The sequence below is a fragment of the Gavialis gangeticus genome, unplaced genomic scaffold, assembly GCF_001723915.1.
Source record: "Gavialis gangeticus isolate Ggan-Ray unplaced genomic scaffold, GavGan_comp1, whole genome shotgun sequence".
NCBI classification, from domain to species: domain Eukaryota; kingdom Metazoa; phylum Chordata; order Crocodylia; family Gavialidae; genus Gavialis; species Gavialis gangeticus.
The window spans coordinates 124,377,184-124,401,774 of NW_017729024.1; the positions used below are offsets into that span (position 1 = coordinate 124,377,184).

General features: G+C 45.1%; 1 protein-coding gene across 1 annotated transcript in view; it reads left to right on the forward strand.

Annotated features, from left to right (window-relative positions):
• Positions 1-24,591, forward strand: part of PGM5 (phosphoglucomutase 5) — a 201,287-nt gene that overhangs the window by 55,869 nt on the left and 120,827 nt on the right. Inside the window, exons 4-6 of the mRNA XM_019517663.1 lie at positions 3,362-3,487; positions 9,412-9,602; positions 20,352-20,506. Of these exons, the coding sequence (XP_019373208.1) occupies positions 3,362-3,487; positions 9,412-9,602; positions 20,352-20,506 (472 nt within the window). The remainder of the gene's footprint in view (positions 1-3,361; positions 3,488-9,411; positions 9,603-20,351; positions 20,507-24,591) is intronic.

Below are 24,591 nucleotides of genomic sequence, written 5' to 3' on the forward strand. Positions count from 1 at the left end.
TGTAAATGTTGAGTCTTCATTAGCAGGGTAGAATTGAATATTGAATTCTGCTCCTCTGGAAAGTAATTTACTTTTCCATTTAAATTTAATCATTTCAGTATTTGCAAACAAGCAACTTGCCAAATAACCATTTTAATGCAACATGCATATTAAGATTTTCTGAAGACTATCAGCAAATGGCAGATTTCCTTAACACTCATAATACATCCAGATGGTGATGGCTTTGTTCTTTTTTCCTGAAATTATTTATTTGTACACTTCATTAATGAAGCAAACCTACATAGTATATTATGGTTTTAATATTATGGTTTTTTTTCAGTGACACATGAGATCTATGCTTTTCTATCAGGAGAAAAATCCTGTATTTTAATCCAGTGCTGCTTTCTAGGCTTGTTGGTTATTGATGCATGGAAAAATAAGCAAGCAAATGTATGAATGAACTGCTTCTTTTTGTATCTGGATAGTGGGCCATCATCTGAAAAATCTTAATATTTTGTTCTTCAGGACCTGCCCCAGATGTTGTTTCGGATAAAATTTATCAGATCAGCAAAACCCTGGAGGAATACACCATTTGTCCTGATCTCAGAGTTGACTTATCTCGACTGGGAAGACAAGAATTTGATCTAGAGAACAAATTCAAACCTTTCCGAGGTATCAATGTTTGTTTATAGAAGCTGTGTGGCAAATCCATTGATTCTTATGATAAGAGTTGCTACAGAAAAGTAGTAATTTATAGTGGTGTAATTAGTGTGGAGTGACTGGGGTAAGCTGCCTTAGGCATGGATTTGGGCGGGGGTTCATGAAACAATACAGTTGCTGCCCCAGCCATGCAATCAGACCAGCAGCTTGGCAGCAACCAGAAGTTGCTGCTATGCCTGTGTGTGGCAACTGCCTCAGGCTCCGCATCTGGTATTATAATTATTTAAACAGTGTTTTCTTTCTTTAAAATGCCTTACAACCATTCATTCTAACAATGTAGTGCAAGCTAGATCTGTAAATTTTACCACTGTTTTACAGATAGTGAAACTGATAGTTAGAATTTGTGAACTAAGAACCCAGTTCTGTAAAACAGGGGGTGTTGTCAGCTGGGGTTATGCAAACCTCTGGGGGTACTTTGAAATGTTCCAGGGGGTATGCAGGGGTGGGCTGGGATGGAGTGCTGCCACCCCACGCTGCTGCATCAGGAGCAGGGTTGGGGCAGGGTGAGAGCAGGGCTGCACAGACACTGTGCTTCCACTGCTTGCTAGCTACCCCCCCCCCAGCTCCACATCCAGCCGCTCACTTACCGCACCCCCCCAATGTCTGGCTGCTCACCGCCACCCCACTCCCCCGCTGGGGTACACATTATTAAAAAGGGGGCTGCCAGGGGTACACTTGTTTTACGGCAGGGGTTTTCAGCCTTTTTTAACACTTAGGTAGAAATACTGCCCAGCTCCTGGTGCCATAGAATTCATCCTAAATTAAAAGATTTTTCCATTGAAATCTTTGTTTTGTGAATACAAGGACATTTTAATTAAAGAACAATTTTATTGAAAAATGTTTGACTTTTCACAGAGGCCTCTTCCCCACATTTTTAGTTCTTTGGCAACTAAAAACCATATTTTTTTTGTTGATTTAAAAACTCTAAAATCCAGTTTTATTTTGTCGTCAGCTTTTTGACAACCACTAAAAGATTCCAAGAATATTTTGCTGAAAATGAAAATAGTATGAATTTATTGTGGTGGGGGACATTTCTCTGATAGCTATATTCCAGAATACATTTATTGTGGGAACATAGTGTTGCTAGAAGCATTGCAGCTTGCATTCCGGCACACAGAAAAGGTACTTTTTTATATTGCACAGTTTGGAACATATCTTATAAAAGAATCAGAATAGTTTTAAAAATCATTTCAAAACCATTTGATATATTTAAACATTTTTATGTACTTACACACCAGGTCCAGTGAATCCTGTGTTCTGGGTATTGAAACAATAGGGAACAAATCAGTAGAACATTGCAGGAGTTGAAATTAATTTTTAGGCCCATGGATGTCCTATATACACTCCCCTGTTGGATTTATTCATTCATGAGTTATGCTATTGAACGGAGTAGATTTGTTATTGTTTATTAAGTTTAGTACCTGCATATAAGTCTCCAGGATTAGGGTCTTATAAAATATGTTTACAGTAATTTAAATTCCAGTTAATTTTTATTTCAGACCTTTAGCAAGTAACTGAAGAGTTAATTCATTTTGAAATGACTTTTTGCAGGTCACATTTAAAACGGGAGACTTGAGCAACTTAATGTAACTTTTTGTTTATTCAGTTAATGTATGATTTTTCTATTGAAGCATTGCCTCAGGCACAAAAAATGTATGCATCATTTTCACATCATCCTCAAGTAGAGCATTGAAGTGAAGTCAGAATTTCTGTGAAAAGCTGGCTGATTTGTTTTAGTTATAATTAAATTATTATTTAAAACATTTAAGGTACTAATTTGATCAGATAAAAATACATTTGCATAACTGATGTGGTTTAATTTTGATCAGAAGTAATGCATTTCAACATAACTGGAAAGCCATGTTGTTGTCAATTGTGTGGTAATTGCTTTCACTACCAAAGCCTTGCTTTCTCGCATATATTTTTGTTTGATCTGTTTTACATCTAACAGAACTAGAAAAATTTGTAGCCTTCTGCCTTCATGAATTCACAGTTCAGAAAATCAGCATCTTAGTGAAACCAGATGTTGGAGTTCAGCTGAACTATCTTAAGTAAATAAAATATATAATACAACTGTCTAAATGTAGATTGATAGTGAACATTCAAAATGAATGCCAGGTGCCAGAAATGAGAAACACAGGAAGTGTATTGCTGAACTCAAAGATGCAACCAGATTGTAACTTTGAAAGTGAGGGTCCATAAAATCTAGAGTAAAAATCTGGAGTAGATGCTGTAAGGAAGCAATACTTTTCCAGCATAATGGCCAGTCCTGTTTAGCTTGATTCACTTTTATTTGCTCATAAGAACTGAAAAGTTGTCCAGTGCTTTTTTTGACCATGAAATGGAGAGGTTTTTTTTTTTTTTTTTACATGGTATATTATTGTGAATCCATACAATGCAAACTGTTATTATATTTTAGTCCTGCAATCCCTATACAGGCAGGACTTCATTAGCATACATAGGATTTGGAGCCTGATCCAAATGATACTGAAGTCAGTGGGAGTCTATCAAATTGCTTCAAAGGGCTTTGTACCAGTCTCAAGTGTTACCTGATTTTGTTTTGTGTGTACTGGATTGTTCAGGTATCCTTGGAGAGAAGTTGCTGGTCAGTTTGTCTATCTATGCGCCAACTCAAATGACTTCTTTTACCTTCTTTCCCCAGTGGAAATAGTAGATTCAGTGGATATCTACCTCAGTCTGCTTCGAAATATCTTTGACTTCAACGCAATCAGAAGCTTGTTGACTGGACCCAATCAACTTAAGATAAGGATTGATGCTATGAATGGAGGTATGACTTGTGCAGTTGGCAAGTAAAATTATAACATGCCCCAAACAATAAACTCTCTCTAACCATCAGAGGAGTGCGATTATGGAACTGTCTCTTTATAAGATTACTTGGGGGTAAAAGCTTAACTACAGCAAAAGCTTTGTTATCTGGCACCCATGGGTAATGGGGGGGTGCTCAATAACGATATATGCCAGTTAACTGAGAGGCCTGAACAGGTGTCTTTGCCTGTTCAGGCCGCAGCTGTCTCTTCTGCTGCGTCTGGAGCATCACCACCCCTCCCAAGGGACAGGGAGGCAGGCCTTGCGCAGGCTGCTGTGCCCCGGGTTGTGGGGGTTTGGCAGTGCAAGCTGCTTTTCCCTGGGCCATGGGGGCTCGGTGAAACTGGAAATGCCACAGTGGGCACTTCCAGTTTTGCTTTTACCTTACAAGCCTGCATGCTGGTTAAAAGAGCATGCTGACTTGTAAGGTGCCAATCAAGGCAGCTTTTACTGTACTTCTAAGATTAAGCCTGATCAGTTCATGGGAAGGAATTATATGACATGGGGATAGAGGACTGGACTTGTACCCTAGAGTTCCTTTCTATTCCCTTGTACCTAAGATTCATTCTTTGGAACAAAGTGTTTGATATTCATGACGTTGATTTTGATGGCAGTTTTGAGGAGAGAGAAAGTAGTTTAGGATTTGGACTACTGTAGCAAAAACTAATAGAATAGAAATAAAACATCCCCATGCACATTAGAGGGAGAACACTTGTTAAACATCTAGGAGTATGTTGAATAAAATAGGGTGAATTTAATTATGGTGTAGTAATAAATTATTGCATGCTGTTTTAAATTTGCTAGAAACCTGTTTATGGTTGAAAACTAACAACATAAAGACATTTTATTACATAATTAAAACTAGAAAGAAGAGAAATATACTTTGTATATGGGGTAAATTTGGGTATATACCACAAGATACATATTTTGGGAAGTGTTAATAATATAGCAGTAGCATTGCATCAGCAATAAGATCACATCATAAGAAATATCTATAAGGGGTGGTAAATCTATGAGGGGAAAAAGTCTATAACTTAAGGACAATAAGAAGTATTTTTTCAAAGTATGTTAAGGACAAAACAAATCCTAGTAATGGTATAGGCCAGACGTTTTCAACCTTTTCTGGTTGGTGTACCCCCGGTGGGTGGTCGAGAAGCAGGGAGTCCCCTGAAACCAGAAGCACTGCCAGTGAAACTGAAAGTGGCCCTGCTTATCCATGCTGCTGCATACCCTCAGGGACCTTCTCAAGTACCCCCAGGGGTACGTGTACACCTGGTTGACAATCCCTGGTATAGGCCTAGTAATTAATAAGAAGCTAACATTTCATGATACAGAAAAAGGCAGAAGTGTTTAATAAACATTTCTGTCCCATATCTTGAAAGAAGCAAGATGATATTTAGATAAAGGATGATGAAGTGCTTTCTAGCTTATAGTAAATGATGAGTTTGTTAGATGGCATCAATTAGAGATGATTTTAAAATGAGGAGGCCTTTAAACCAAGAGCTCTAAAGGAGTTGGCTGTCAAGTAGGGGTGCACCAATAGAGATTTTTTTGGGGCCAATACTGATGGCCGATTTTAAACAAGCCACATTGGCCAATTCTGATCTGATTGCTGATATGTGACCTAGCAGCTTGGAAAGCAGCCTCTGGCTGGTAAGTCTGTTGAGGGGGAAGGGAAAGGATGTGGCCAGGGGGCAGACCAAGGTCCCCGCAGTGAGGGAGGGAGTGGGCTGGGGCAGGGGCAGGAGCTGCACACCCAGGGTGGGGTGTGAGATGGAGCCATGGCTTCTCTGGGGGGTGCGGGCTGGAGTGGGTGGCTCCTGGTTCTGTGTGTGGGGTGAGGGCAGGCTGCTGCTGGGGTCAGGGGCAACCGGGCTCTTCCTAGCAAGGGGGCTGGGCTGTGCTTAGTGTAGACAGTGGCAGTGCTGCTACGGAGGGGCTGTGGTGAATTCTGGGGTGGCTGCAGTACACCCTGTAGCTCCCCTCCCAATGCTGCCACTGCCCAATCCCCCTGCGCTGCCCCTGGCCCCAGGCTGCAGCAGCAGCCTGCCCTTGCCCCGTGTGCAGATATAGGGGGCACATGCCCCCCATGTCCTCCTGGGGTGCATGAAGTAGCAGGAGCCACATCCCCAGATGAGCTGCTTGCGGCTTTGTCCCATGCCTCGACTCATGCCAGCTATGCAGCACCTGCCCTTGCCTCAGTGCCAACACCACTCCCTCTTTCACCACATGGGCCTTGGTCTCGCCCCCTCCCCCCCATACCTCTTCTTTTCCCCCACAGCAGACTTACCAGCCTGACACTGCTCTCCATACTACCAATTTGTGCTCCTGGCTGCCTAGGTGCTGCACTGCAGCTGCGCACGTGCACGCAGCATTTATTGGTAACGTTATTGGCCACGTCAGCCAAAAAAAGCCAGTTGCCGATGATATCAATTTTCCTTTTATCAGTGCTGATACGATATGGGACTGATGTATTGGTGCACATCTCCTGTCAAGATCTCTTGCACGCTACTGTTAAATTTACCTGGATGCCAAGATTAATAAATGTTAGAGAACTGGGAGAATGCTAATATTGTGCTACTGTCCTAAAAGGGCAACAGTTATAACTTGGGTAACTATTGGCTAGTTAGCTTGGCATCAGTCCTGGGGCAAAATAACAGATTCAGTAGATAAGGAAACTAAAGATGGGGATATATTCAATGCCAGTTAACATAGATTTGTTGGGGAGGGGGAGAAGGCTTGACAAACAAAACTGGGATTGCCACATGACATTCTGATATAAAATATTAGCATTGTGCAATATGAATTGGCCAAATATTAAATGGATTACATGCTGGCAAATGGTAGATTTAAAAAAGTAGTCATCATTGAGGAATCATCACTAACTGGAAGTCTTCTCAGTGGAGTTAATCCTGGGTTTGTTAGTAGGCAAACTTTTCATTAGTGGTTTGGAACTAAATATAAAATCCTCACTGAAAATTGATGAATGACACACAGGTTGGCAGAGTGGTAAATAATGTTGAGGACAGGGCAGTCAAATAGGGGAATCATGTATGAATTATGCATCTAGGAACAAGGAATACAGGCCATACCTGTGCCATGGGGGAACTGTACCAAAATGTCATAGTGGATGTGCAGTTCAATATGAGTGATACTGCAGTACGTAGGGATGAGATGCAGTATGTATACACTACTAAGACTGATATTGGAATGTTGCGTACAGTTCTGGTGTCCACATTTTAAAAAGGAGGATGAAAAATTGGAGAGGGTGAGGGGAAAAAAGAGCCAGAAAAAGGAGAAAGCGCCATGCAGACAGACTATCCAGAGGGCATGTCTGCAGAAGATGTTTACTGTGAAACTGCCTAATTAACTCCACTGTAAACATATCTGCATATACATGTGGGCACACAAAACCAATAAACTTGGAAGAAGGCTAGCATTTGTAAATACTAGCCTGCTGGCTAGCCCCACACTGAATCACACTCATGTCCTAGCCAGCCCCTCCACAGCACACTGAGCCTGGTCAGAGCAGTCCTGGGTTGTTGCCAGTCAGGGCGGTTCCAATCAGGCTCAGTGTGGTACACATGAATAAACTCCAAAGCAATATACGCTACAGTTTTTTGCTTCCAGGCACACATTCAGATAGTGTGCCTGGAAGCAACTGGAACAATAAGCTCTGGAGTTTATTCATCCACATTTATTGCTCATGTGGACATGTCCATAAAGAGCAAAATTGGTTGATTTTTATTATAAAGAAGATGGAATAGTGACTTATTTAGAGTGTTGATGCCTCTATGTAGAGAAAATATTATTTACTGAAGGGTTCATTTATATAGTAGGAGAAGGCATAAAAAGAACTAATCCTATATCAGGATTGCAAGTGGTCATTACTACCAATAGCTAATAAGTCTTCCATGTGAAATATGCTGCTGGTTTTAATCAGATTTCTTAATATACAGATGTAGTCTTGACAAACTCCCTACTACAACTTGTGCTTTGTCCTGACATTGACCATTTTAATAGTGGATATGGGAATGGGACAACCGTTTCAAATTTTAATTGAAGTTGCTCAGAGATATTTAGTCTGACACTGCAAATGAGCACCAGCCCTGAAAGAGAGATAATTTTTGAGAAGGGGAAATTCTGAAGCAGGCATTTAAAAAAAATGATCTGTGCAACACAATTTTTAAGTAATACTGTGCTGATCACAGATTATATTCCTAACATCTCCACTGGTATTTGATAGTCCTCCCTTGGGGCTTAATGGAAAGGGATTGGATAGTAATATTTAAATAATACCTTAAGAAATATTTTAAATAAAAAATTAAGTTGAGGAATGAAGGGATGAGATGCCTATGTCCCTTATGACACTCATAACATTTAAATTAAAGTATGGCCATCTACATGAATAATTAAATATAATAAAGGTATGTCCACTCTAGGAAAAGAGGTGTCTTTTTTTTTTTTTTTTGCTACCTATTGGGTACATCTACAAGACATTTACTGTGCAGTTGACTGATTAGCTGCATAGTAAATGTCTCATATCTACATACGTGCATGCATTAGGCTGGAGTAAATATTTATTTGTAAATAGTACTGTTCTTCTGCTGAAGAGTTCTTTACTCCACAGCATATGTGTAGATGCTAGAAGGGTTTGCTGGGGAATGAGGGTACTTCAGTTGCAGGGGTTGCCTGCTGGCTAACCTTGTGCTGTCTCAGCTTTATGGCCCAGCCAGCCCCTCTGCAGCATGTTGAGCTGAGGAGAGCAGCCCGGGGCTGGCAGGCTGACCCCCTGGGCCCACTGCCAGCCAGGGTTGCTGCGCCCCAACTCACTATGCAGTGAGCCTGGTCGCATGTGCAGATGTGTCTGGCTTGAATAAGTTCTGGACTTTATTCAGGCGTATTAATAGGCATGTGTAGACACGCCCGTTATGTGGTAACTAACATGTGCTAGGTTCCTTGGATAGACAAAGCAGGTGCAGTTTCAACATGTGGCAGGTCAATACAGAACATCAGCAGCCTTGATAATGCTGGGGTGTTATCACCCATTAGTCAGTGCTTCTTTTATCTATTGCAAAAAATATTTCCTGTAGTGGTAGGGTCACAGAAAGGGTAACAGCCTGCTGCTGTTTCCAAGTGACAAAGTTACTTTTTAGTTGATATGGTAGGCACTTGTGCTTTTAATGCTGATTCCACAGATAGTGAGGGTCACCACAATAAATATCGAATTTACTTCATATAATACACACAGAATAAAATTTACACCTTGTTTTTGAGAGGCAGGATGAAATTAAAAACTTTTTTTTCCAGCGTGATGGCTACAAAGGGCATGTACAGAATCTAATCTTCAGCTCATTCGCCCTCTTTCTTGCTTACCTAAAACTTGAAACCTTACCAGTTGCTGAATACAAGTCTCCATGGGTGGATCTATGATTTGGAAAATGTTAAAAAGTCTTCAGGGCTGTGAAGTAGGAGAAAAGAGACCAGTAGCAGCTAGAAGAGAGCAAAAAATGCTCTACTAAAGATTAAATTGATTAGTGGAACATCAAGGCTATTAAGAGGAGAAACACTTGTTAACACACTGGTGAAGTGAAGAACAGTGAGCTGTTACGTCAGCTGATTCCCTCAGCTACTTCCGCTGCATTCTGGAGCAGGAATCAAATCAGGGAGAAAATTAACTTTGCTGCTTAAGACCCCTATTTTGAGGGAAGCTGCATGCAGTCTGAGAGTAAATATACTTGTTTTATTCTCTTTAGTTGGAATGAGAGAAAGCTGCATGGAATATAAATGCAGCCGGTAAGCTCTTTATTAAGTTTCCATTCCACTGAAAAGTCTGAAATTTAACTATGTATGGTCATGAAACTGAATGGAAAATTTATTTTGTAGTAATGGGACCCTATGTGAGGAAAATCCTGTGTGATGAATTAGGAGCACCTGCAAATTCTGCAATAAACTGTAATCCTCTGGAGGATTTTGGTGGGCATCCTCCTGACCCAAACTTAACATATGCAACTACCTTGCTGGAGGCTATGAAAGGAGGGGAATATGGATTTGGAGCTGCCTTTGATGCTGATGGAGTAAGTATTTTGGCCAATCTTGGTTTTTCATCAAATGACATCATCTTTACTGATTGATTGATTTATTTATTTATTTATTTATTCCCTGATTCTGAGGGTAGTTACCATATTTACTCAAGTCTAAGAGCACCCTGAATAAAAGACAATCCACCAATAATTAGATTATGTGTATGGAAAAACCATAAATTTACTTTTATTTTCCATGGCTGGAATCTAATTATTGGAGGGTTGTCTTTAATTCATCCCCTCGACTGCTGCAGGGGAGCTGGCAGTAGGGGGGGCAGGTGGTGTGGGGAGGTCCAGCATCTTGCCCCCTGCTTGTGCCTGCCCCCCTGCCAGGCCTCCCACAGCCTTGGGCCCTCCCCTTCCCTCTCTGTTCTCACTCCTGCCCCTACCGCCTAGCCTTTGCTCCCCACTTCCCTCCCCTGCCCGTTACTCTTGCTGCATGCCAGCGGGCTCTGTCCCTGTTCTAGTCTGGATAATAGTATGAAGCACAGCCCCAGCCCAGCCATCATAGCAGCCATGTGGGCTGTGCAGTGGTGGTACAGGGTGGGGTAAGGCCATGTTTAGTGTCCCAGACTTCACCAGGGATGGAGCCACCAGCGTAGAGCTAGGGTAAGAGTGAGAAGGAGAAAGGCAGGTCAGAGAGCAGGGGCTCCATGGAAGATGGAGGGGAAAGAGGCTGCTGGGGAGAGGTAGCAGGATTCAGAGGCAATGGGGAGGAGAGGGGTGGGACAGGCATCCCATCCCCACCCCTGTACTCAGACCTAATACAAGGGCTTTTTCACCCAATGTTAAATTGTGGGTAAAAACCTCTCTGGGGTAAGCCCTTTTGGAAAGGCATCTACACATGTGGGGATTAGGGAGCAGATTGCTGCTCTTTGCACCAAGTTTCGTGCAGCCCAGCAGTGGGCCCCTACTGCCAATGTGGGGACCTCTAGGCTGCAGCTGCCAGCACCCAGCAGCCAGCTTTAAAAGCCAGCTCTGCTCTCTAGCCAGCCACTTGCCTGCCCAGGAGCAGCGTGTGTAGTGCAGGGGCAGCATGTAGCAGCTCTCTCTTTACCCTCTCTGTCTCCCTGCACTGTGGCTGCCCCTGGCAGCAATGACCAGTGTCCTGGGCTCCTGCTGGCCTCCTCACTGGCCCTGCTGGCCTGTTGTGCCTGCGTGTTCTGGAACTCTGGCCTGCCAGGTCTTATGGAGGGTGGCTGCTTCACACTGGGAGTGCTGGACCTGCAGTTGGGCACTGTGGCTGTCCCTTCCCTTTTCATCAGAGACCCCACCTATCCATTCCTGTCCTGGCTGTCATGTGGCCCTACACTGTCCCCCTGGACCCCTGCCAGGCCCACTCCGACTGCTGCCTCATTCAGATGTGCACCCTGGTGGAATATGCCTTTGGCCACCTCAAGGGACACTGGTGCACTCTCGTCATCTGCCTTGAGGTCACTGAGGACAACTTCCCCATGCTCATCATGGCAACCTGTGTACTGCATAACATCTGTGAGGCCCAGGAGGAGCTCTTCTGCAAGGCCTGGGTGGAGGAGGCATGGTATGCAGAGGACACCTGGCAGTCTGGCACCCCCACCCAAGCCCCAGGAGAGTTGCACACCTGCCAGCAGGGACCAGAGTACCTGATGCAAGAGGCCCTGGCTGACCACCTCCTTCAGCACTTCCTGCTCCAGTCTGCCTGCACAGCTGGCCACGGATCTGCCCACCCCGCTCCCAGCCACATCTCACAAGAACAAGTTTTTATTTCCTTCACATCACCCAGAGCCCCCCTCTCCCCTCTGCACACAGAGTCCTCCTCCCCCACAACAAGCAGAGCCCTTCCATCACCCAATCCACCCACCAACAATAAAAAAAATGTTCTTTCCTATGAAAACAATTTACAATGTCCTCTGTGGGCTGTCCTGGGGTGGGGATGCCTAGGAGGCAGAGCCCAGAGGCAGGTGGCCAGCATGCTGGCCTCCATCTGTTCACCTGCAGGTGCAAACACTACAGCGAGTGTGGCAGGCGGTGGGCTCACCCAGGGGCAACGGCAGTTCCCTGCTGGCAGGCAGTCCAGGCCCAGCAGGGCTAGAATGTGGTCATAGTACCTCTGCAGGCAGCTCTGGCTCTGCGCCTACATGGAGTTGGGGTGAGTGGCAGGGCTGGGCCTAGGTGGAGGGGCTGGTTGGCAGGGCACTCATGGTAGGGTCCAGGGCAAGGGCTCCTGGCTGGTGGAGTTGCTGGAGGACCTCCTCCCAGGCAGGGGTCTGCTGCAGGGTGGTGGACGGCTCCCAGGGGGCGCGCAGGGCTAAGATTGGAGGCCAGGTAGTGGGCAGCACAAACATGATCACCAGGGCCAGAATGATGTCTGGTACCAGTTGTTGTCTATAGCCTGCACTACCTGGCCATAGACAACATCCTGGCCCAGGATGGCGTTCTACTCCCATGGCACCTGGAACAGCTCACCCTCCATGACCAGGAGCTCAGCCCAGAATTCCTGATCTGCTTTGTCCTGCGCTTCCGTACATTGGTCCCTTACCTCCTTGTGAGCATGTCCTCTGTTTGTCAGGCCCGTGAGTCCTCCAGCTTGTCCCATGACATGGCCACCAGCTGTTCCGGGAGGAGGGTCCTGTTCTGGGTCCTCTTCTGGCAGAGTCAGCACATCTGTGGGTCCCCAGCTGTGGATGGCAGTGATCCTGAGGCCACGTCCCTGCTGCCAGGGATGGCCTGTCCTCTACATGTAGCTGTGGGCCTTGTAGAGCAGGGGTGGGCAATTATTTCAGGCAGAGGGCCACTTACTGAGTTTTGGCAAGCCCTTGAGAGCCGCGTGACAGGCAGCCGGGGCAGACCGCCATTAATTTTCTAAATTTTTTAGGGGCCTAGCAGGCTAGATAGAATGGCCTGGCAGGCTGCATCTGGCCCACAGGCCTCATTTTGCCCACCTCTGCTGTAGAGCCATGAGACAGAAGCTGTTTGTGAGAGTTTGCAACATTTCTGAGATAAGATGCTCTGTACCAGGGGCCCATCCTCTGCTCAGCCTCAGATTGGGGGTTGGGCATGCACGGGTGCCAGAGACCATGGTAAGTCAGCTGGGCAGGCCCCAGGCCTGCCAGGTCTTATCAAACTTCCCATCCCCACTTGCTCTCCAGGGGCCAGCATGCCACTGGATGCAGACAAACTGCTTCCCCCAGTTCATTCCCAGGGAGGGACAGGCTGGGTTTCTGGCAGCACCTGCTGCTGCAGCTCCAGACCCTGCTCTTCCCCCTCCTCCTCCTGCAGGCCAGCTGATCTCCTGTACCACCACCCAGCCCACAGTGCCCAGGCTTGGGGGGCACAGGGTTCCTGGATGCCTGGGATGAGGAGATGCCTGTGCCCCTGCCCTCCCCATGGGGCCTCTCTGGGGAGGTGCCCAGGGGCCAGGCCTCTGGCATGCCAGCACTGTGCCTCATGTGTGCCCCTGCTGCATGTCATGGGCAGTGTACAAGGAACTGTTTGCATGGGCAAGGGATGTCCAACCCACTATCCCCTACTGCTGATCACCATGGTGCCCTGGGTTCACCTGCACACCTGCTATGGGACTCTGAGTTACAATGGCATAGGGGGCATGCCAGGCTGCCTTGCAACCTCTGCCACCACCTGGAGGGCTACTTGCTGCTATGCTGCATGTCCCTGCCCCCTGCAGCTGACGAGGACATTGTCATTGGCATCGAGTTCCTTGGCATGTGAGAGGCCTGTGCCCACCTCACTGCAGGGCTGCTCAATAAGTTCTGCACTGTCTCCCGCCTCTCTGCAGGCTGTGGTGGGGGAACCCCAGGGCCAGGGGAATTGGGGCAGGCCAGGGGAGGAGGGAGGACAGAGTTCGGGGCAAGGGCAAGTCCCCCCCCCCCATACAGGCCTTACCATGTGGGTGTGGCTGGCATCTCTGCTCAGACCTTGCTGGCAGCGATGGTGTCTGGCTCTGGGTGGTGTCCTCTGGAGAGGTGCACCATGCAGGCTCCCAGCTGGGCCCTCCCATCCCCTGGGAGGAGATGCCCCTGCTGGCAGTGTCATGGCCTTGTGGCTGGCCCTGTAGCTGCAGAACAGGCAAGACAGGTGCTGACCAGGGTTCTCCGAGCTGCTGGTGGAAACTGCACCCAGGGAAGCTTGGTGGGACAGGGTGCTGCACACCTGAGGGGCCCTCCTCCAGAGATGTCACCCAGAGATGTGGGGCAGAAAGTTTTCTGGAAAAATTTCAGTGCTTTATTTTGCTATGGCAAATTTTCCATTTCTAAAAACTCATTGTTTCATAAAATTAATTAGTAATAATGAATGGATGCTAATACAATATTAGGCCAGATTGGTAGTTTCAAACGTTAATTAATGTTTTTCAGGTGATTATCCCTAGGAAGTGTGTGAGAGAGTACATGTATGTTTTATTGATTTGTAAATAGGAGGGTAAATACATTCACATAATCCAAATAATAAAAATCAAGTTACGAATTCACCTAACTGGCTGTGCAGGTCAAATCAAAACCAAAGCAAAAATTCTTACTTCATCTCAGACTGCAAGTGAAAGCAAAACCAAAGCTAAAACTGATTAATTTTTGTTTCACTTTCAGTTCAACAAACATACAGAGTAGCATCTCGTTTCTTTTCTTGAGTTGGGGAAGTTGGAAGTGTTTGCATAAGATCAGTTGGTTTTTTAATGCTGTTGGTTTGAAGTAGTCATAATACTGCCTAATCAGAAAAAAAACCAAAAAACTGCTGTGGGGCATCATTATGGTGAAGTTCAAGCCACTGAAGGAAGGAAGCAAGCTGGTAGATGTAAATATTGTGGTCAAGAGTATGCTAACAATGCAACAAGAATGAAGAAACATTTAATAACCTGTAGAAACTGTCATGAAAGAATACAAGCCATATACAGCAAGCTAATACAATGAAGTGGTAGAACAACATCATCTGAGAAAAGTCTACTTCAGGAATCCTATGTAAGTAAACAAATACACAGTATAAACTAGCATCTCTATTGCTTTAAGACATTAGAATATTAAAAGTTGTTAATACAACTCTGGACTATTATTTACTAGCCAATTGCCCATTGAGAATGATTTGGGGGGAGGGGGAAGGCAGGGGAAGAGGCAGCTGGGACAGAGTGCTGCCACCTAATGTCGCATGCTGCTGCTGTTCTGCCTCTTGCAGGGAGCAGCATTGGCCTCGGCTACCCCACCCGCTGTCTGGTCCTTGGTGCTGCTTCAGAATCATGGCAGTGCTCCCCCGTGCTTGGAACACTGATTGACTGTTTCCATTAGCCAATCAGAGCTTAAATAAAGCATTTTGGACAGAAAGACAGAACAGACTTAGGCTTTTATAATATTAGAATTTATTTAAAATAGTTGTATCCATTTTTCTGCTGCATTAAGCACCCGAAGTGGCTTAGGCTCAACAATTTTTTTTAATTACATAATAGATAAATAGTTAAATATTTCAACTCAGCTGAACAAGCTTAGTCCTCTGGCGGATGGCAGAGGCCAGACTATACTTCCCTTTGGCTCTGCAGTCCCAGGGCAACTGAGTAGCAAGTTGAGCAGCAAGGAGCCGGGAAACAAGCACCCTGCCACTTCTCCTGATAAATGAGGCCAGACTAGAATAGGCTAAAATAAAAATCTTTTCCCCCTTTTGTTGCAGGAACTTGGTAGCTCAAGTGAAATAGCAGATTTTCAAAAAATGGAAGCTTACCATTTTCATTTTCCAGATCTGGGGGGAAGAAGCAGGATCCTTACTTTCAGGATCACTGTCACCAGATATGTGGTCCACCATAAGTAGATGTTCAAGACAGCCAAGCTTTTTATCAAGCTTTGTGGACAAAAGATGTCAGGAAAAGATCAATAAAATGAAGATGAGACATTAGTTCGAGCTATATTTACAAGTGGTACACCTCTTTCCATAACTGAAAATTGATACTGGAAGTAATATTACAAATTAATATGCCCATCGTATAAGTTACTGTCATGTTATCGCTTATCACATTCTCTCTTAGAGAGTATGACAGAGTTCAAACTCGGGTTATTCAAAGGTTTGGTCAAGCAGAACCACTGACTGATGTCAGATGGATGGACTGATATACAAGGCAATCCTTTATTGAACATTATGTTAGCAACACCTGAACCAATATTCCTGAAAGCAATTGCTTCCAAATCTTCTTGTCATACAGGTGAATACATAGCTAAATTACTGAGCGAAGAGATTGGAAGTGCAGGTCCTTCCAGGGTACAAGCCCTTGTAACTGATAATGCAAGTAACATGACAGCTAGGCAATATTAAAAGGCAAAGTATCTTCATTTAATAATATTTGGCTTTCTTGCTCATGGGTTGAATCTTCTGGCAAAGGACATAGTAAGTGTGAATACAGTGAAGACAAGATTGGCAAGCTGCAAAGCAATTGTGAACATATTCAACAATCATGTTGCTAAATCGGATTTTGAAGAAATTACAGAAAGAGAAGCAGGGGAAGGAAAGTGCACTTTTACTGTCAGGAGAAACTAGATGGGGCTTGGCTGCAAAGTGTTTACATAGTTTGGTGCACACAAATAACTATTTGCAATGTGCTTCAATAGATGACACAATATTATTCCACATTATTCTCTGTGAACATTCGGAAGCAGATTCTCGACAACGATGTGTTCTGGGTTTGAGTTCAAGGAGCATTCAATTTGCTACTACCAGTTTCAGTGGCTATCAAGAAACTGGAAGGAGATACACCAAGCCTTTCAAATATTCCAGAGATAGACAACTGAATGAAAATCTAATTGATCTTTTTCCTTCTTCACCTCTACCCAAAAAAGTAGTAGTAAAACAAGTGTTTACTAACAGATCTGAGTTTTGCTTTCATCCAGTTCATCTGGCAGCAAACCGTTGGATCCTCAACAGAGAGGACATTTATCAGAAGATGAATTATCTGCTGCTCTCCATACAATTATGAAAGTAGCTAATAATGTCCCCAACATCAACAACCTAGCCATGATGACAGCCATTGCTAAGTACCATGCAAAATCAAAACTTTGGAGGAAAGACATCAGTTGGCAGGCAGCAGTGAATATGTCTCCTCTCACATGGTAGAAGGGATACTGTAACACCCGACTCTTGTCCAGGATTGCTTCAAGGATCCTAAGCATTCCCCCAACAGCAGCTTCTTGTGAGTGGAACTGGAAGGCTGTCAGCTCAATCAAGACAAAAAAGAGGAATAGACTAACAAGTGAACGCGCCACTAAACTTGTTTCTGTTTCTCAATAATCTCTTGCTTCTGGAGAATCAGAAGCACAATTAGTGAAGAAGATACAGTGTAATGATAAGTTGCCTATGACCATAGACTCATTGGTAAAACCATGCTTTAGCGAAAGAGAATGTGGTTGAAGTAGTTCTGAACCAGATTTGCCTCAATCTGATTCTAAAATGGAACTAATAAGTAGTGTAAGTGGTTCTACAGATAGTGACAGTGAAACTGGAGGTGCCACAATGACCTCAGTGGAAGACAGTTAAACTCCGTTGAAGTAGATGAGTGGACAAACATGGCATATCATGCACAGTTCTTTGGGTATGCTAAAATTAGTGTGTCAACAGTTTTCAGTGCCCTCATTTGTTTTCTTAAATTTAAACAAACAATGTAAGGGAAGTGCATGCTATTGTGTATTGTCTTTACATTTTTACAAGTATTCCAATAAAAATAATTTCTTTCCACATAAAGCTTTGAATTTGTTTGCATATAACATGTAAACCACATTAAGTGTGTCGTATTTAATCTTTTTTTCTAATCAGATATTTCAGTTCAAATACTTGTGACTATTGGAACATAAAATTAACATGGGGGTACTTTTTTAGTTTTGTTTACTAAATATAAGTCAAATAAACGTGCTAAATAAGATCACCCTCAATTTAGGGCATTGGAAAATTTTCCAATTCAAAATTTTCCAGAAAACTCACATCTCTGATGTAACCAGAGGTGCCAGACCAGGGCAGGGGCTTAGACAGGCTACCTGTGCTGTTGAAGATAGCACTGCTGTGGCCTGGGTCTTGGGGTGCAAGGATGGTTGTCAGTTGCTGCCTAAAGGCCACTAACTTACGGGCACAGCTGTACCAATGATCATGGTTAGTCACAGTGACCCACTGAGCCCACAAAGCCTTGCCCTTGCTCCCGCATCTGGCCTGACAGGGTCTCATAAATGTGGGCATTGGAGTGCTCACCCCACTTGAACTGGTGCTGCACTTCTGCGCCCCACAGCACCACAAGGTTGCCAGTCTCCTCCTTGGTCCAGTTGGGGTCCCGGCTGATGGGTACAGACGTGGGCACAGGCCTGGATGAGGAGGATGCTATGGTGGGTCCTGCACCAGCTCTCTGGGCCCCTGTGGTCCTGTCCCTGTGTTGCCGGCCCTGGACAGCTGCCTGTAGTGCTCAGTGCAGGGGCATGACAAGGGATTAGCAGCCATGTGGCAGAAGCAATGCCTTGCAGGACCTACAGGCGCAAGGCAGACTGCTGGGGGTGTGCTGCAGGCAGGTGGCGCTGGCCCTGCTGGACAGAAGATTGGCCTTGGCTTGCAGTTGGCCTTGGGGGCTGATGCTTGGCCGTAAGCTGCAGTAGCTTGCTGGCCTGAACAGTGTGGTCCTTGCAGTTGTGCTGGGGTGCAGGCAGGCAGGCATAGCTAGGCTGTGGCCTGCCCAGGGTGACACGGGGTCTGGAGTGCCCTGAGGCACCCTGCTGAGTGTGCCGCAGGGCTGGAAGTGCCTCTTAGAGGTGTTTGCACATATACCGCTACCAAGGATTCTAAGCAGAACGGACACACGTTAGGCATTGCAGTGCTGTCAAATTGCCACCAGGGGATGATAGTGAATACCCAGGCTAGCATGCCTTTCAGTGGGAGTGCTTGAATTTGCCCAGTATTCCCTGAGCAGGGGAGGAAGACTGTGATTGGCTGAATATTGAGGAAGAGGTAGATCAAGATGTCAATTGCCTGCAATTTCAGTTTTCTGATTCCCCCTTCTCACTAACACTGAGGTCAAGAAAGATTCATTCTTGTACTTTACCACAATCTGTGTGGCGGTACCTGGATTGGGTGTGCTGCCTAGCCCCCTGTCTCTGAGTTCCTGACAGCTGGGTGCTCTGGGGATGTTGGAGCCTTTTAAAGAGCACTTTCCCCTAAGCTTCTCATCAACTTAGTTCAGTTCTTGGCAATGTGCCAGGGTTCAGGGTGCAGGGTGATTTGGGAGTGATGCGGGGGGCTGCTTGAATCCCTGCTGCTTCTTTCCCAGTGAGCTTGGCGCTTGGGTTACTGCCTTAAGACTTCCCCAAGGAGTGGCTAAGTGGGAGAGTGCCTGGACCCCTGCTTATGGGTATTCTTGGAGCTGCCCGAAGTGTCTACCACTTTTAAAAAGCACTTTTCCCCCCAAGTTGCTTATCTATTTCATTTCATTTGTGGCAATTTTCAGGGTTTGGGGCATCCTGAGTGATTTGCAGTGGCAGGGTGGGCAGAGGATGTACCTTTGCTTCTGGGTTCCTGCAATACTGGGTGCTTTAGGGGGCTGTTCCAGGTCTCCATGTCAGTTCCATGAAATGAAACTGACAAGCAACTTGAGGGGAAAGTGGTGTTTAAAAACTGCAGACATTGGGTAGCCCAATGGGGTTCCCATTGCCTTGGAAACTGAGAAGCAGGAGTACTCCCTCTGTGCACCTGACCTCCCCCCACCAACCCTCATTTTTTATGATTCTATTAATCCAAATCAGCCCAGGAGGGCACAGATGGGGTCATGTGCAGGCAGTATAGGTGGGGGTGGTAGAGTTCTGGCTACATACCAGAGGTGTCAGTTGGTGTGCAGGGGTTGATGAGAGTGCAGTGGCTGGGGAGGGGACAGGAGAGAGGGAAGGGATGATAGGGGCAATCTCCCTGGGCACTGCTTTGAGGGAACAGGAGGTGCAAAAAATGGTTGCTGCTGTTGGCAGCTGTGCATTCATGGTTGCAAACTGGAAGTTGCTGCTTCCACTTTGCCCCAGGGGCCTGGCTGTATCCCTGCATTACTGAGAAGTGGTGCAACATGGGGTACTTGGGGACTAAGCAGCTGCTAGCCACAAAAAGTACATAACATTGAACCAGTTTGAGGAAGATTGTTTCAAAATAATACCTGATTAGCCAAGTATATTTTTGAAACATTCTGAGAGGTTTAAACCATTTCTGAATTGGCTTATACATCTGGACATTTGGGGCGTGTGTACACATGCGCTGTTGCGTTCTGATTAGAACACGTTGGAGCAGACTTGCTTAATTGAGTCTGCTGGAGCATTCTCTTCAGAACAGTGCAGCGTCCTGCAGCATTTTGTGTATTCAGCATCCCTGTGTTTCAAAATGGTGGCAGGGGCACTTTAACTAAAGCTCGTTGAATTAGCTATAGTTAAAGTGCCCCCGCTAACATTTTGAAACACAGGGCACTGAATAAATGAGATGCTGAGGGTGTTCTAACTAGAGAAACTCCTGAGAGCCTCTCTAATTAAAATACCGCCCCACCCCAAAGCACGTGTAAAAATGCCTTGCAGTTTAAACAGCATTTAAAACATTAAGTGTTACGTCTGTCCTCACTCTAGAAGACTAGAGGCTGCAAGCAATTTGGAACTTTCATTGCCAGGGCTGGAGATAGAAGTGGCTTGATGGGAAGTTGATAAATTTGCAGTCGTGAGAGGGATGAGCTTTTCTGCCTGAAATCTTCTCTGTGACACTTTTTACATTTTTTCTTCTCTTCTCCAGGACCGCTACATGATCCTAGGCCAGAATGGTTTCTTCGTGAATGCTTCTGATTCACTGGCAATTATTGCTGCCAATCTCTCTTGCATTCCGTATTTTCGTCAGATGGGTGTCCGAGGATTTGGAAGGAGCATGCCCACTAGTAAAGCACTGGACAAGTAAGAGTTTTTTTGTGTCAATATACCCCAAACGTTAGCTATGGCTTCTCCTATGTTTTGTATCACCAGGACTTTTTTTTTTGGTGGGGGGGGGAGGGGGGAGGTTGATATTATTGTTGAAATACTATTTAATAAGAGCAACTGGTTTTGTGACACCTCTTTATTTTGCACTCTGCACATTCTATTCTCTTGCCATTACTTTTTCTCGGTAGTCATTAATTGATGAGCCTTAAAAGGTTTGTTTTGAATCAGGACCTAAAAATTTGGATTTGTGTAACAGCTGACTTAGCCAATCTCTTGCATCTGAAAAACCGTCCTGGGAATGGTCTGAGAGCGAACTGTATCATAATATCGTGGTAACATCCCATTTCTGGTTAGACCATAAATTGTGTGATGATTGGCAATTTTGCATGGTATTTTGATGGTTCAATTTCCAGTGAAAACTGAACCATTGTTTCAGTTTCTGATAATATGAAACAACGGAAACTTGTGAAATATGTTATTCAAACCTTCATGCATCTTCAGATTTTGGTTCAAATTTCATAGTTTCATAGTTTCTAGGGTTGGAAGGGACCTGAGTAGATCATCTAGTCTGACCCCCTGCCATGGCAGGAAAGAGTACTGGGGTCAAACGACCCCAGCAAGGTGTACATCTAGCCTCCTCTTAAAGACCCCCAGGGTAGGAGCCAGCACCACTTCTCTTGGAAGCTGGCTCCAGATCCTAGCCGCCCTGACCGTGAAGTAGCGCCTCCTGTATCTAGCCTAAATCTACCCTCTGTCAGCTTGTGACCGTTATTCCTGGTAACTCCTGGTAGTGCTTGGGGAACAGGGACTTCCCCAGTGCCTGCTGATCCCCCCTGATTAGTTTGAAGTAGAAATTTCAAGTAGATGATTATTTTATCCATTCTAGTTTGTCCATCCATCTCTGGTATCACAGCATCATAAAGCCTGAGGAAAAGTAGACTAGTAAGAAAGAGGAAAATACAATTTTAGACCTTTTTGAATTAACAAAATTTACTGGTAGCTCCTAATCATCTTTTTGAGTGAGCTAATGTTTAAGACTACATCTTGACAGCATTCTGTACAATATTTATGTAAGTTAAAGACAGAGAAAGGTGGTGTTTTCTTATGTTTAGAAAACATTTTAAAAGATTATTTATATAGTTATGAGTTGAGATGCAGGATTTGCTAGTAGTTGAAATTAGACCACATGATATTTAAGTGCATATTTATTTTTTGTGGCTGATAAATAATCTGTTGTTTGCATCAAAAATACATGCGTGTGGTAATATGAAAAAAAATGTACTTTTAAAAACAAGGGTAATGATACCATGAGATCCTTTGTCAGTAGATTTCTAAAACTTCTAAGGGATTTTAATCTGGTACATCACGTGTCCTTTGTAATGGATGGAGTCTTCAAATAAATTTTCCACTATTCATAGATTCATAGATTGTAGGGCCAGAACGGACCTTGGAAGATCATTGGGCCCAGCTCCCTGCACCAAGTAGGAAAGATAACTGCGGGTCAGGTGACCCCAGCAAGGTGACTGTCCAGTCTCCTCTTGAAGATTTCCAGGGTAGGTGATTGAACCGCCTCTGGAAGGAGCTTATTCCACAGTCTGGACACCCTGACTGTGAAGAAGTTTTTCCTAACGTTGAGCCTGAATTGGTCTTCCAGGACTTTGTGGCCATTACTCCTAGTTTTTCTGTTGGGTGCCCTGGTGAACAGTTGCTCAGCAAGCCCTTGATGTACTCCCCTAGTGTAGCGATAAGATGATAACTGCTAGTAAATGTTTGGCAGTACCTTCATTTCTTTTCTCTCCCAGATTTCTGAAAATGTCCCATTACTCAGATATATCTGACTATATCAGTAGTTTTTAATAACTGAAGTAGTCATTAGGGACCTACTGAGCAATACATCTGCATTATGATAGGTAACAAGAAATAGTGAAGTCTTAGCTGCTTCTGCTTTTTTTTTTTTTAACAGTGGTGGCAAAATGTATTGGAGAATATGAATACACAGAAGCCCTTTTCAGCAATACCCTGAATATTTGACATGGGTTATTGACCATGTTTGTTTGTTCTGTTTGTTTCCAGATGGTCTTAAGTTAGCATTAACTGCTTAATTTAGTTCAGTGTTAACCAATGTTATTTCTATGGAGCTGAGGGCAATCTGTAAAATAAAACGAAGTGGCTGATGATGATGGAAGTTATTTAAGGGTGTACATATTTTCCCAGACATTCCCATAAATGTTTATTAATGTGAGGTCTAGTTGCTGTGTACATGACGTGTGATTTTTTTCCCCCCCTTGTACTTTGGGATTGTTTTTATTTCCTTGAAGACAGAAAGGCTCGAGCACTAGAAAGTGGAATCATCTTGTTCTATGAATTAAGTCCAAATGTTTGATATCTCAAAATGCCTTGCTCTAGTGCCCTGTTGAGATGTGGTGGCTCAATTGCCTTGGTATCCAAATCCTGATTGTATAAATATGTACAGTTTTGAAGGGATACAGTTCATAAATGAATGCACATGTTGAAGCTCTTCTTTAGGATTCCAAGATAGATTTGAAGCTGAACTAAGATTCAGTACAAACATTCAGTAGTTTTTCTGTTGCAAATAACTTTTTTTGTTTCTGCAGGAGTACTGTGTGGTTTAGAATACTTTAAGCCAGGGTTGGGCAAAATATGGCCCATGGGATGGATCTGGCCCACCAGTTAATTTTGTCTGGCCCACAGGTGCCCACCAACTAATTGTAGCCTGCCCAGCTCATGCGCTTTCCTTCCACCCTTGTGCACAGCACATAGCTTTTGGGCGAGGCTGCTGCTGCCACTGCTGCAGCCACCAGGGGACCTGCTTGGCTTACCCAGCATTCAGTAGCTTCTTCTTGTCTCCCTGCTGCAGTGCTCACTCTAGGCAGCAAGTAGGGAAGCGGTAGGGATGGGGGGAGCTGCAGGGCGAGGACAGGGAACATGGGGATGGTGGGACATGGAGCCCATGCCCAGAGGAGCACTGGCAGTATGGAGCTTGGTGTTGGGTGTCAGAGAAGGTGAGGGGGTGTGGGGACACTTCTACACATTCCCTCTCCCCATGGTGCACAGCTTCTGCTGCCAGTGGCAGCAGCAGCAGAGGCAGCAGGCACTCAGGTCACTCATGGCCTGTGCAGGCATCACTGCCTGGTGGCATACAACTCTAGCCAGAGCTACAGTTGTTGGCAAGGAGTGCAGCCAGGCTGGCATACCTCTATTGCATGGGGCTCCCCACAGTGCACATGCAGCTCTTGGCACTTGCGTGCCACCAGGGGAAGCCTGACACAGTGGAGCTGGCTGCCTTCCCCACCATGTGCAGCTACAAGTATTCTGCCTCCTGCTTCCTTGGCAGCAGGGAGTGGGGAAGGCAGCTGGCTTTGTCACATGGGGCTTCCTCCTGGTGGCTCACAAGTGCCAGAAGGTGCATGCATGCTGTGGGAAGCCCTGCACAATAGAAGCAGGCTGGCCTGGCAGTGCTTCTTGCCACCATGTACAGTTCTGGCTGAAGCCATGTGCTGCCAAGCGGCCACAAGCACCCAGATCACCCGCTGCCTCCTGCTGCTGCTGCTGCCATTGGTGGTGGGGGCTGTGTGCCCTGGGTGGAGAGTGTGTGTGGAGGGGTCCCTACATCCCCCCCACCCTCCCTCACACCCCACAAACCCCACACACCCACACCCTGCCCCAACAATCCCCCCACATATACTCCCCTCCATAATATACCCTATGCCCCACCACACATACAGCCACACCCTCTCACAAACCCTCCCACACACAGATACCCCACCCCCTCCCACACAACATACAAGATTAAGACTTTATTTTTTAGCTGTTTTTCAATCACCTCTGTATACACAACATAATCACAAACACAAATCATGACAAAAATATTTTTTGTAATAAAACTGAAATATATTATAGTAGGTGTTTGGCTTTTAGTAAATGAGTTGGGTTTTTTTCTGGTTCAAAGATGGTAACCGCCCGCTTCCAAAAGGATTACTTTTAGGGGCAGGGAACACCTACAGGCAGACCTGGACAGGTTGGACAAATGGGCAGAAAAC